Source organism: Dermacentor andersoni, chromosome 2 (assembly GCF_023375885.2).
Source record: "Dermacentor andersoni chromosome 2, qqDerAnde1_hic_scaffold, whole genome shotgun sequence".
NCBI classification, from domain to species: domain Eukaryota; kingdom Metazoa; phylum Arthropoda; class Arachnida; order Ixodida; family Ixodidae; genus Dermacentor; species Dermacentor andersoni.
In genome coordinates, this window is record NC_092815.1 from 18,585,820 (window position 1) to 18,598,406 (window position 12,587).

Genomic DNA, 12,587 nt, shown 5'->3' on the forward strand with positions numbered 1-12,587 from the left:
TGAATGAATAGAGCACGAGAGCCCACGGTGACGATTGCCACTTGCTCTACCAGCTTAGAGCTCTACCTAATCAGTGTGTGCTGAAATAGTCCACTTAGTGGATCCTCACAGAATCCTTCCCGACTGATGTTTGTGTTGGTAGGTTGCAAGCATTGCACTTTCTTTCCTTTCATGTGGGCAGTTCCCACATATGGATGTCATTTAACATATTGTATTCATATTGCCTTTGATCTATAAATTTCTAATTCATGCTTATAACCAGGCCTACCAGCTCTTGTCCTGTATATTTATATAGCCTTCTCATTTCTGCATCAACACTGCTCATATTTATAGCAAATTGGAGTCATTCTCCATTATACCCTCAAGCACTTGAAGTAGACACTGCAATAACCCCAAGGGAGGGGGTACAGTAACGCGAAAACCTTATTGGGCTTGTAGTGCTGCTGAAGGATGCACACATACCATGTATGCTAAAATTCTCAGCAGACATTCCAAAGTTTGTACGAGTTCGACTTTAGCTGGCTAAACTGAATGATTCATATTGAAGGCAATTCTTGCAACACTTGGTCAAACTGAATGAAACTGGACAGCACAATTAGCTGTGTTCATCTACCATTTATACGACTGCTGCCCCGAGCATTTTGCCTGTTACTTTGCCTTTCGTTGCTGTACTATCAAGTTCAAGTACACATGTACTTTATCACTGTACAAGTAGAATGGCTTCAAGGCTTTTCCTGGGCATTCAACAGTCACTATTTATTCCTATAAACCTTCCTGCATGTGAAGGCAAAAAAAACTTATTAATTCATGCTGGAAGTATAAAAAGACAGGTATTTGCACAGAAAATGTTTATTTTGAGCACCGAGGTTCTTGCTGATGTAGATATGGTGCTGGCTCCCTCCTTGCCCGAAGCATGTGCTTGCTGTACACAGCACCAGATGATGGCTTCCTAGGTCAAAAGATCAAATTGAAATAAGAGGCATTTTGTTTTAGCTCCGGAAAGAGAAAGCAGGATTGAGACATTAACATGTATAAAAAAATACTTGCCTAAAGCAAAATTAATACACAAGCAAATTCACTAAAGAGGTTCACTTTCAAGAGCAAAAGTATGGTTACGATGAAAATTACAAGGACGCTTCACTGCTCATTGGGGTTTCGGTTCAGTAGTTGTTGAGCCACGAGGGTTAGCATGCTACATCTTGCATATTATGTTTTGTAGAACAATATTGCACTTCGAACAATGTAGTGCCTATTTAAATGTACTGACAAGGAATGCTGAAACTCCAGGCTAGTTTGGTCTGCACAAGATATGATACAGACACTGTACTGCATTCATTTAGTGTTTTTGTCACTGATCTCATGCACAAAGGGCATTCACACCTATCCTACATGAAATGCAGTTTCTTTGAAGCTTCATCTAGTCCTTGAATTTGCTGCATGCTTATGTCCAAGGGAATTCGTTTGGTTCCTTTTAATGTAGTACATCTAAGCAACTGCTATCAAATGCCCATAGTGTTCCCTTGCATGTACAAAACATTTTTGGCCCTTTCAATGCACAATACTCATTACATTTGACACTTGGGACTCATGCAAGGCGCCATTTAGTATTATATGCTTGTCCAAATCTGATAATACCTTCATAGCTGGGTCATTCCCATGCCAAATGCCTTGGTTATTACTGTGACCATCTCACACTTTTCCTTTAGAATCTTCTTGTCCACTTTTAAGGAAGCATCCCACGACACAATGTCTCCATCCTAGTGGTGCTATGGAGTTAACTTATGTGCTAGTTGTAGCAGATGACGTCAACTGAAGGCCACTGAAGATAAAACTCTCTGCGAGAATTCCTTTTGCACAATAAATGCAAACAATACAGAATAGTCAAAATATAGTTATCTGGCAAGACTGGCTGCATCCATCATCTTTGTTTGGTGCAATTCTGAGGTGGCTCCATGTTACAAGACGCTTGGCGATTATTACCATGTGACTGTTCGGGACTCTATAAAACACAAGAATTGCCTTACTCCGGCCTTTCTCTTTGTGCAGCAGCCAACATTATTATTCGTCCAATCGCACCGTGTACTGTTCCTGTGTCCATAGACTAAATTCTTCACCACATTGTTTTTGCGGTATTTCGTGAGTGACCCATGAACTCATCTTGGGGTGAGACTTCTTTGGCGTCTGCTTCTATCTCTTGTCGTCAGCGCCTCACACAACTAGATGCCACTGGCAATTCTTTTCCTAACCACGAAGAACGCATTCGTCTCGTCACCTCTTCCGATTACGTTCTTTGGCCACCTAGAAAAGAGATTATAGGTGTCAACTCCTGTAACATTGTGGATGGCGGCGTACTCATTCTACCCTATGACCATACCCTATCTCGAGCAATTCTGATTACCCCTGGCCTTATTCGCTTCTCTGAGGGGTCTGCATTGCTTACTGCAATAAACCAAACTCTCGAACCCCAACTGTTGCCTCGTGGATCAACTGTCACTTGAGCTGTTGACACTCATGTCGTTGCAATTGTCACGAAGACAGCTCAGTGTGTTCTTGCGTCTATTACCGTGCGCTGAACAAAATCGTGCGCAAAGATGTTTACCCCGTGTCACGGATGGATGATGCACTAGATTCACTCCACGGTGCTGAATAATTTTCTAGCCTTGACTTTAGACCAGGCTACTGGCAAATACCGATGTCCAAATCCGACAAAGAAAAAACGACATTTGCTACCCCTGATGGGCTCTACGAGTTCAGTGCGATGCCTTTTGGACTCTGCAATGTGCCTGCCACATTCGAACGCATGATCGATAAGTCTTGTGTGGCTTGAAATGGAAAACCTGTCTGTGCTATCTCGACGACATTGTGTTTTCAACCATGTTCTCACAACATTTGCAACGTCTTGATAAAGTCCTTGCCTCTCTTGCAAATGCTGGTTTGCAGCTCAACACACGCACACACACACACACACACACACACACACACACACACACACACACACACACACACACACACACACACACACACACACACACACAAAAATGCAGTTTCGCCAGCAAGGCCATCAAAGTTCTGGGGCACATAGTCAGCAAAGAAGGTATTCGACCGGACCCCGAGAAGCTTAAAGCCATCCTCGAATTTTGTGTCCACTGCGTCAAAAAGACATGCACAGTTTTCTTGGACTTGCTTCTTCCGGCACTTCATATGCAACTTCGCTACGCTTACGTCCCTGCTCCATCAACTCCTCGCCAGTAATGCGCCCTTTGTTTCGTCCGACGAATGTGAACATGCTTTCCTGCTTTTGCAACATGCCCTGACGTCAGACCCAGTACTGTGCCACTTTGATCCGACCGCGCCCACCATCTTTCACACCGACGCTAGCAGTCAGTCTCGGTGCCATTCTACTGCAACGTGACAACACATTCCGCGAACGAGTAATTACTTATGCTAGTCGTGCACTAACCAGTGCAGAGAATTACTACACCATAACCAAGCAGGAGTGCCTTGCTGTTGGGCAGTGCAAAAATTTCGCCCATATCTTCATGGCCGCCATTTCACAGTCGTTACCGACCATAACACACTGTGCTGGCTTTCATTGCTAAAGAATTTATCAGGTCACCTGGGTTGCTGTGTGCTTCACCTACAGGAGTACGATTTCAATGTCACCTACAGGGCTGCAAAGAAGCATCAAGACACCAATGCTCTCTCTTGCTACCCTCTGAAGAATCATGACGATTCACCATAACCTCTCCGTGATTGTGTACGTCCTGAGTCCTCTTCATCGGCTTTACCCATTGTAACCCTCGAATGGCTAAGACACGACAGCCCATCTGTTCTTGTGTCCCACCAACGCATCGACCCATACTGCTGAACTATTCTCCAATGCATGGAAGATTCTTCGTCACCTCCAAATGCCTGACTTCGTCGACAACTTAATCAATTCAAGCTGCACAATGAGGTTTTACATCGCAACATTTATCACATCGATGGCAACAAATGGGTCGCGGTCATACCATGTTCTCTGCAATGTGAGGTGCTTGAAGCCTTTCATGATCATGCGACGACTGGTGATCTAGGCTACCACAAGACTTACAACAGAATATGAAGTCGCTGCTCCTGGCCTGGCCCATCTTCAGCCGTTGCGAAGTATGTTGCACCCTGCGTTCATTGTCAAAGCTGCAAACGACCAACAGCTCCTTCTGGCTCTTTACAACCTCTGCCTTGTCCCGCTTCGCCTTTTGAAGTAGTTGGAATAGACTTGTATGGTCCTCTTCCCACGACCTTACATGGCAATCGTTGGATTATAACGGCCATAGACCATCCAACATGCTATGCAGAGACAGCATCTCTACAATCCGGGACTGCTGCTGAAGTCGCCGATTTCTTTCTACACAACATTATCTTACACCGCAGCGCTCCGCGCGTTCTCCTCAGTGACCGCAGCAGTCTTCCTCTCTTCTAGCCTTACCGAAGTTCTGTGCGCCTCTCACACAATTTGCAAGACGACTTCCAGTTACCATCCGCAGACCAACAGCTTGACGGAGTGTTTTCACCATACCCTCTCTGACATGATTGCGATGTACATCCGCCCTGGCCACACGAACGGGGATGCAATCCTGCCGTTCCTGACATTCGCCTATAACATGGCTACGCAACGTACTACTGGCTTTTAACATTTTTTCTTCATCTATGGCTGTTCACCAAGTTTCATTCTTGACGTATCATTCCTTTCGACTCCTGTACCCCCATCAGTTCCTTTCTTGGAACAGTTTGTGTCTCGCCTCGCGGAGTGCAGTCGCCTCGCCCCGCTTAACACAGGCGTCTCCCAGGACGCTCGCAAGTTTCGTTACGACTCGACCCACTGTGCTGCGACTTTTTCTCCTGGTGATGAAGTTCTTTGGACTCCTTTGTGCGTTCCTGGCTTATGCAAAAAATTTCTGGTGTTTTATTCGACTTTCCGCGGTCGTTGAGCAGACATCACCTGTCAATTACCATGTCTCGCTTGTTAGAACGCCACCCGATTCCCGTTGCTGTGGCACAGAGATAGTGCATGTCTCCCGCTTAAAACCAAATACTTGACGCATTTTATAGTACTTACGCGCAGCCAGGCGGCCGCTTCCACAGCGAGAGAGAATTAGCATGGGCACAACACATGCCTGACTTTCAACTTCATCATCTGCACATCTTTTTCATCTGCATATATCATCACTAGCAGCACAGTTTAATCCTCGAGGTAGTAGTCCGAGCTTGGCTGGAATAAAGCGGTTCCTTACGATACATATATATATATATATATATATATATATATATATATATATATATATATATATATATATATATATTTCTTGCACTTCAAGAAACTTCGTTTGACCTCGAAGACTTGAGCACTGAAGTAACGGCGCTAAGTATATACAAGACCTCATAGTAGGAGACAGTTCAATTTCACAGCCTGAGTCCCCTTGCTGGTGTAATCTTCCTTCGTGTAATTGTCGCATACTTGGCTATCACTAACACTGCTTCGCCTTTCTGCAAAACTGCAGCCTCTTTTTTTTTCTGCTAGTCCGAGCATAAGTGCTGCCACACATGACTGCTGTTGATTCTGATTTTGAGTGAATCTGGCTTGGCCTCATTATGGTTACTGAGTGAATTATAGAGAGAGAGAAATAGAAGAGAGGAAAGGCAGAGAGGTTAACCAGACACATGTCCGTTTTTCTACCCTGCACTGGAAAACGGGGTATAGGGATGAAGAGAGAGAGTGTTCCACAGCTATCATGCACTAAGATTAAAAAAAAAAAAAAAAAAAAAAAAAAAAAAAAAACAGTTCTGTTACTCGAAGAAAACCTAGTGCATATTGTTTCCAGTAAAGTGGAGTAGTAGCCAGTAATTCTTTCGTTACTGAGATTTAATTTGGTAATTACAATTATCTAACTCGAGAAGTACTCTCATAATTTTCAAAGTGTCAATGAGGCATTTGTTGGCATCCCAAAATGACATCTAACTGCAGTGTTTTCAGCGACATACTAATTGCGTACAATTTTACCGACTGGAAAATAACCTCACGAACTATGAAAAATACCATGTGAGTGAACTCTCACCCGCATCATAAAGCAGTGCCCTCAAATAAGCTGATTGAAAGTAACTGCATTGCCTATCGCGAACCCGAAGAGACAGCGCACCACCTTGATAATGGTACGGAAGGAGCCCCAACAGCAGGTTTCGCAGCTTCTCCTTTCTCTCTACGTCACGCTTATTATCCCTCTCTCAAGGCCGACTGATAAATGATAACAAAAGCACCTTGATAACGAAGCCAAAGTGCAGCTCTGACCATACACGAAATGTGAAGAGCAATGTAATAGGCACAGAATGTTTCAAAATCCAGACTTTGCTCGCACTGCATCGAAAGAGTGCGGGCGAAGTTATATTTCGCACCAGAAACTTGCTTCGGACCAAAGCCAATATAAGGTGAGCGTTTTATTTTTCATGAAAGTGTACACGTGCTGCAAAAACAGGTTCGTGTCAACAAATAAAAGCGAAATAAACACACTGGAAAGCGACCAACTTGTAGAGAAAAGGCAAAACCAATGCGTTCACGAAATTAAATATACCACTTCTATGAGCCGAACTGGCAATCAGAATGTCGGCACACACACACACACAGACAAAAAAAAAAAAAAAAAAAAAAAGACTGTGTGCTCTTACTATCTATTAATTCGTAAGCTGCGTTGAACATCAGCCTAGAGAACGTGTTCAAATAGGTCTCCTTTTGCAGCTACGCAGTACTGTCTATTTTATCACACCTTTAGTGGCTTTCTTGATGACCGATGCCGGAATTCTATGGCAGACATCCGTTATCCTTACCTCGAACTAATGTGACGTCCGTCTAAGCTGACGTCCGGCACAATCTTTCACATAACCCCAAAGAAAGAAACTTAATAGAGAGGTCAGGTGACCTAGCCGGCCTCTTTACAGGCTCGTGCCTTCCAATCTATTTGAAAAGTAGCACCCAACCAGTTTTGTGCTCGGCTGCTGCTGCATGCAGGTGGCCCATCTTGCTGATACAGCAGAAGTGGAAGATGTGACAGCGGGACTTTGCTGAGAAACTCATCAACCACTCCTTCAAGGATTTCGTTCACATAACGCTGTCCAGTCAGTGCGTGATTGAAGATGGTACTGATTATTGCACTGGCGTAAATTCCAAACCACACATTGAGCGACCACTGGTACTGGCGCCGATTGCGCTGTACTTAATGTAGATTGGAGTCCCTCCAATAGTGTGCGTGAATGACAATGAATGTATATATGATGGCACCTGCACTGTTCTTTTGCACAAACTCATCATGCCACAGGTTCTTAGTGTCAAGATGTAAAACTTACCAGACCCAGCTTGTCAGTTAACAATATACACTATAGAATTAACGTCTAAGGTTATCACTAAGATGAGTGCTAAAACCCCTTAATGCTTACATAGGACCAGAATTCACAAGTGGCTGTAATATCAACGTGCAAGTGCTCAGAGGGTTCCTGAAGCACTCTTGAGCACATGAACATAACTTCCAGCCGGGATATACACGTGCGATGGGAGACAATGACTCGTTACAAAGCCATACACAACACCCTTTCTCACAAAACCTTATAACACTAGTAAAATTTGTTGGCCAAGTTACGATTTATCCTACTTTGAAGCAAGCACATAAAGAGAACATCCCAGTCTTCATCCACGATTAAATCACCAGTATTAAATGGACCCACCTTAAGGGTTATTTGGCAACAGCATGTGTATGTCCATGCTTGTATCGTTTATTGATTGTCCCGCTCTAGTAGAATGGACGACCACGCAGCCTGATCATGCACTTTGTAATGAAGCTTCTTTCTAGAAAATCACAAATACCGACCGCACACACAACCTTTGTCACATCTGCACAGAGCACTCGAGCGTTACGCTGCGGAGAAAGGTTACCAGAGAATGGCTGTTGACAGCGCAGCTATATTGCTATGTAAAGGCTCATATTACTATGTAAACGAACGCTTTTTCCCGCGCGTTTAATGACGCCGCAAAGCACTCATTTAGCGACTTCATTCACTACCGCCCTTAGTCGGCGGACGGCAGACCTGAACCATGTGTCAGGAATGTGCGTTTACATTGCGAGATAAATGATGAATACTCCTTATTTTCTCTAAACAAGTGCGCGCACATGCCGCACTTGGGTCATCTGCCATTTACACATTCTGCCGTGTAGCAGCACCGTTAACCAGGTAATGTTACGTTTAAGTGATTGTGAAAAAGGCTCTTACAAGTTTGAAGGAACCTAAGATAAACAGTGTCGTCTAATATGCGTTCTCGGCGCTAGTACACTGTAGCACTGGCTGATCGGTGCGGCGGTCCGCGGGATGCGTCACAAGGAAAATAAGCTGGTAAGGAACATGGAAATGAAGTATCAGGCAGCCGAAAGCGTAGGTTTGCATAGTAGAGGCACATCGAATGAAAAAGTGAAGTACTTACGATAGCTTACGCTAGCACAAGCCCCGAAAAATAAACGATCCACATCTTTGTCCAGTTGTTTGACCGTAGCTCACCTTTGAGCTTGCCATTCTGCCGCCAAAACCAAAGACGGATATGACATCACGGACGCGAAAAACAAAGAATGAATGCGACATCCCGGACGTGACGTTTGGGTGAACCTAACGCCTACGTTCCGTCGACCGGGTGAACGCAGACACTTTCCCTGTCTCTACGAGAACGATGCCAATCCGAATCCACAATATACCGGCATTCCCATGCATACCACAGTGTAGCAGCGCCAGATTTCCCTCTAGGTAATGTAGTGAGAAACTCTATGGCGTTCATGAAAAAACGGCGTATATATATATATCATGGTGTAAAGAATGATCTGTATTCCTTGCTCCATGATGTTCTGGATGAGAGCTTGTGTTGCGGCGAACTCTGTACCAGCATAGAGAAAGAAATGTGGTACCAGTACGCACCATCGTGTCGGTTGAGGCCAAGTTTGTTTTGGAAACGTGCAGTCGCCCGTGTATTTGTGCTGTTAAATTGCAGGAAATAATGGCCGGGAATGGGGGAATGCTTGGATATCAGTTGTTTTCTTCATATTTTATGGTATTTTTGGGGATGTGCCGAGTATTTTCTACACCATGTATGTAAAGTCGAATTGCTTTTGTTTGTAATGCCGCCCGTTCACACTTTCGCATCTACATGTATATATTCGAATGACAAATGCCTGTAATTTACTTTTTCAGCTTATGCCGTCCGGTGGAGCTTCGTACGGAAACTACTGCCATAGAGTTTGTACAATAATTCTATGACTACTGCTACTTGCCTGGCGCCACAACGTTGGATGAATGCACAAAAAGCCCGAAACGAGTATTTATATAGAGCAAAATAAAAATTTCTTCGTTTTTACAAGGCGTCTTGCATCAACTTTACGAAATTGCACGTGGCACAGATTCGACGGAGGCTTGTAAATTATTTGTACCATGATTGCGCGCAATTGAATAGCAGGGGAGAAAAAAAAAAAAGAAAAAAGAACGCGCCGATTACGCATTCCACCCGTGTTCCCAACGCGCGCGCCCAAAACCGAAATCGAAAGTGTGCTGCTGGTGTTAATCCCATCCCCTTGGTGCGCTACAGTCAATTCGGCCGCTGAGCCTGGCAAGTGCGCCTGGCTGGGCTCTCCTGTCTTGTTGGATGCGGCCAGTGCGGTGCTTCGGTGCATGGCGTGTTCTTTATTCATATAGGTAGAGTTCGAAGTTTGCGCGAAAATGGAGTGCATGACACGTTTCATATTGAGGACTGCGCCTTGCGCTCTGCCACTTCTGCGATCGCAAGCCGCGCCTAGGTTTACTCAGGTATGCGGGTACAAGCGATCACTCCCAGCTGTGCTAATGGAGATGAAAGCTCGTCGAAAAAGGGCAGGCCCGGAGCCCCTGCGTCATCGCTCCGCTCGTCTGGAATGGAACTACGACGCGGAAATGTATGCCTTCGCCAGGCGCCTGGGCGAAAGCTGGGCCGACAGCACGCTTCGAATCGCCTTTGTGCAAGCATCTTACCTGGAACGGGAAAAGCAACAGCGTGAAGAACTAGGCATGTCATCGGAGAACGCCGGCGCCGACATAGGCTTAACGCCGAACACCGATCTATCTGCGGCTGGTTACGACTTTAGCAAGAGTTACGCACAAAACTACATTAGTCAAACTTTTCCCAGCCTACCTTCGGACGGTATTGAGGCCTTAAAAAGCTATTTGTTATCAGACACCGTACTGTCGCACGTTTCGAGTAGCATCGGCACTGCGGACTTGATCATGTGCGCCGACTTTCCTCCGGAGGAAAGCACGTTGGCCAACGTACTCATGGCTTTAATTGGGGGATTGCTGAAAGACTGTGGAGTAGAACGGGCGCAGCTATTTGTGCGGGACTTTGTGCTCACGCAGCTGATAGGCAAGGATGTGTGCGAGCTGTGGGAAATTCCCGACCCTCACGAGAGGCTGGCCGCCGTGCTGCAAAATTCCGGTAGGGCTCCCGCGGAACCGAGGTTGCTCTGGGAGTCCGGGAGGAACACTCTTGAAGCCAGTTTCTGTGTTGGGCTTTACTCCGACAAGCAGTTTCTGGGCTGCAGCGTCGGCGAAACGCTGACCATAGCCAAAGAAATGGCGGCTCGAGACGCACTCCGCCGTTTCTTTGGTTTGTCGCACGATAGAAATGCCTTGCCCATGTGCGGAAAAAATCTTACGTTGAGACACGACCGAACAGCGCAGCAGAGCTCAACTGCAGCGGCAACGCAATAACGCATCGTTGTGTGGGGGAAAAATAGTACCATTTGTGTAGTGTATATATTTCAGCATGCAAGTTTGCCTGGCATTGTGTACGACTAACATTCTGTTCAATAAATGCACCAGAAGCACGTCGTTTAGAATTGACTGTGATCTTGCTTTGTACGTCTGCGCCCCATCAGAAGTTAGCTAGCAATCAGTAATGTCAAACCTTGACGAGGAGGCACCAAGGCCATTTTTTAGTTATTTGAATTAGTACAAATATTATTGCTGAGACACAATGCAATTTACTCGCCTTTCACAATTTCTTCGTTCTCTCGCCAAGCTGTGCATGTACTTTAGTTTGCCAAGAGCTCCACAGCCAATCTCTTGCTCTGAATGCATACATGCCACGTACAAATCTTTCATTAACCTTATGGCTTATATTATGATTTTACACATCTGCCAACCTTTACGAAAAATACTGTTAACAAAAAAGTTGCACTCGTTGGTCTTCAAACCTTCTGCTGAAAGTTTTCCGATTGTAAAGGGATTTTTCCATGTTTGTTGAAGTTCAAAACTGATTCTCCACGTTTATTTTTCTTCCCTAAGAGTTTCTAGCACGTTGGTGAAAATTTATTCTTGCTCAGCTGAGCCAGAACGCACCAATCAATTCTTTTGAAAGGCACATTGTATGATCCAGACATTCAAATCGTGCATATGGGAAGATAATGAAGTGATACAACTGCCAAAATAACCAGTATGTCAAATATTTGACCACTTCCGAGTGCTTTTGTCACTGTCAAAAGCCAATAAAATTGTGAAGTTTGAACTTTTTTCTTGGAATGCAGGAAAACCCAGAAGCTACAAATTAAACTTAGAATGGTAGCCCAGTTGACAAAGTATAGCAAGAAAATACTTGAAGCTCTGAAGGTTGAGCATATCGCCTGAAAAAAAAAAAAATATTTTGCAAAAAGCTTTATGTTCAAGGTCAGAAAAGTAGCTTTGGTGGTCGGCTTAAAAATATATGTGATATATCATTAGATACCTCTACATGTCTGCTATTCGTGTGAGAGGTTGCAGAAAGGTTCTTAAACGCGAAAAATTATTTTCTGAATTTTTGTGTCACCATCGGCTTTTATTTCATGTGCGCCTTTGCTGGCCTGGGATGACTAGAAATTTGGCTTTGTCTGCAATACAGATGAAAGAGAAATGGTGTCATGGTATGCATTTTACTGCCAAAAGAGACACACTAGCACTACGCCCCTTGTGCTTGGTGCGTACCCGGTGAACCATACAGCCATTGCACACGGAACATAACCACGTGTTAAATAATTCAGGGAATCCTGCAGATTTAAATGGTACGTTTCATGCAGCTTATAAAAAGAAACATTTGCACTTAAATAGCAAGTAAATCCAGAAAGAGTGCAGATATTGCTCACGCAAAGCATTTGAAAAGAGATGTTGCATTGCAATACAGTGCGACATATCAATTTGCATTGCAACATGTAATGCAGTTCGATATACAAATATCGGGACACTATGTGCCCCATTTCGTGGAACCCAAAGACTGTCATTAGACTATGCAAGTGAAAACGTCTTCATAATTGCAACAGAAATCTTGCATGAGCATGAGCAAAGGTTTCTGGTGTTGTGCATTATCGCTGTTCGACAGCCTAGCTGAACATTCTCGGCTATAAAATTCATGTGCCTTGTTCAGGATGATGTCCTTAGATGTGGTTGACATCCACTTTTTGCATTCATGGAAAGAAAGAATGTGTCGACGCTGCATCGCTTGTCTTCGTATTAATAAAGAAAGAAGCCAG

The 12,587-nt window shown here is 44.4% G+C and overlaps 1 protein-coding gene and 1 long non-coding RNA gene across 4 annotated transcripts; one reads left to right on the plus strand and one right to left on the minus strand.

Annotated features, from left to right (window-relative positions):
* Positions 1–833: 833 nt before the first annotated feature.
* LOC126542879 (uncharacterized) lies at positions 834–8,586 on the minus strand. 3 transcript variants are annotated; one of them, XR_011892713.1, is made up of 3 exons: positions 8,498–8,586; positions 2,025–2,298; positions 834–949 (listed from the first exon to the last, which is right to left on the minus strand). It is a non-coding gene; the product is annotated as an uncharacterized lncRNA (long non-coding RNA). The 3 variants fall into 3 exon arrangements; XR_011892714.1 differs by lacking the exon at positions 2,025–2,298; XR_011892712.1 differs by lacking the exons at positions 2,025–2,298; positions 8,498–8,586 and adding an exon at positions 1,636–2,018.
* Positions 8,587–9,641: 1,055 nt separating this feature from the next.
* Positions 9,642–10,925, plus strand: mRpL44 (mitochondrial ribosomal protein L44). The gene has a single exon (XM_050189983.3). The coding sequence runs from the start codon at positions 9,775–9,777 to the stop codon at positions 10,795–10,797; it is 1,023 nt and encodes a 340-aa protein (XP_050045940.1). The 5' UTR covers positions 9,642–9,774; the 3' UTR covers positions 10,798–10,925.
* The last annotated feature ends 1,662 nt before the right edge of the window (positions 10,926–12,587 follow it).

What these genes read in the sequence shown, in the direction of transcription:
- mRpL44 (XM_050189983.3), top strand. Translation starts at nt 9,775, where the DNA reads ATGGAGTGCATGACACGTTTCATATTGAGGACTGCGCCTTGCGCTCTG.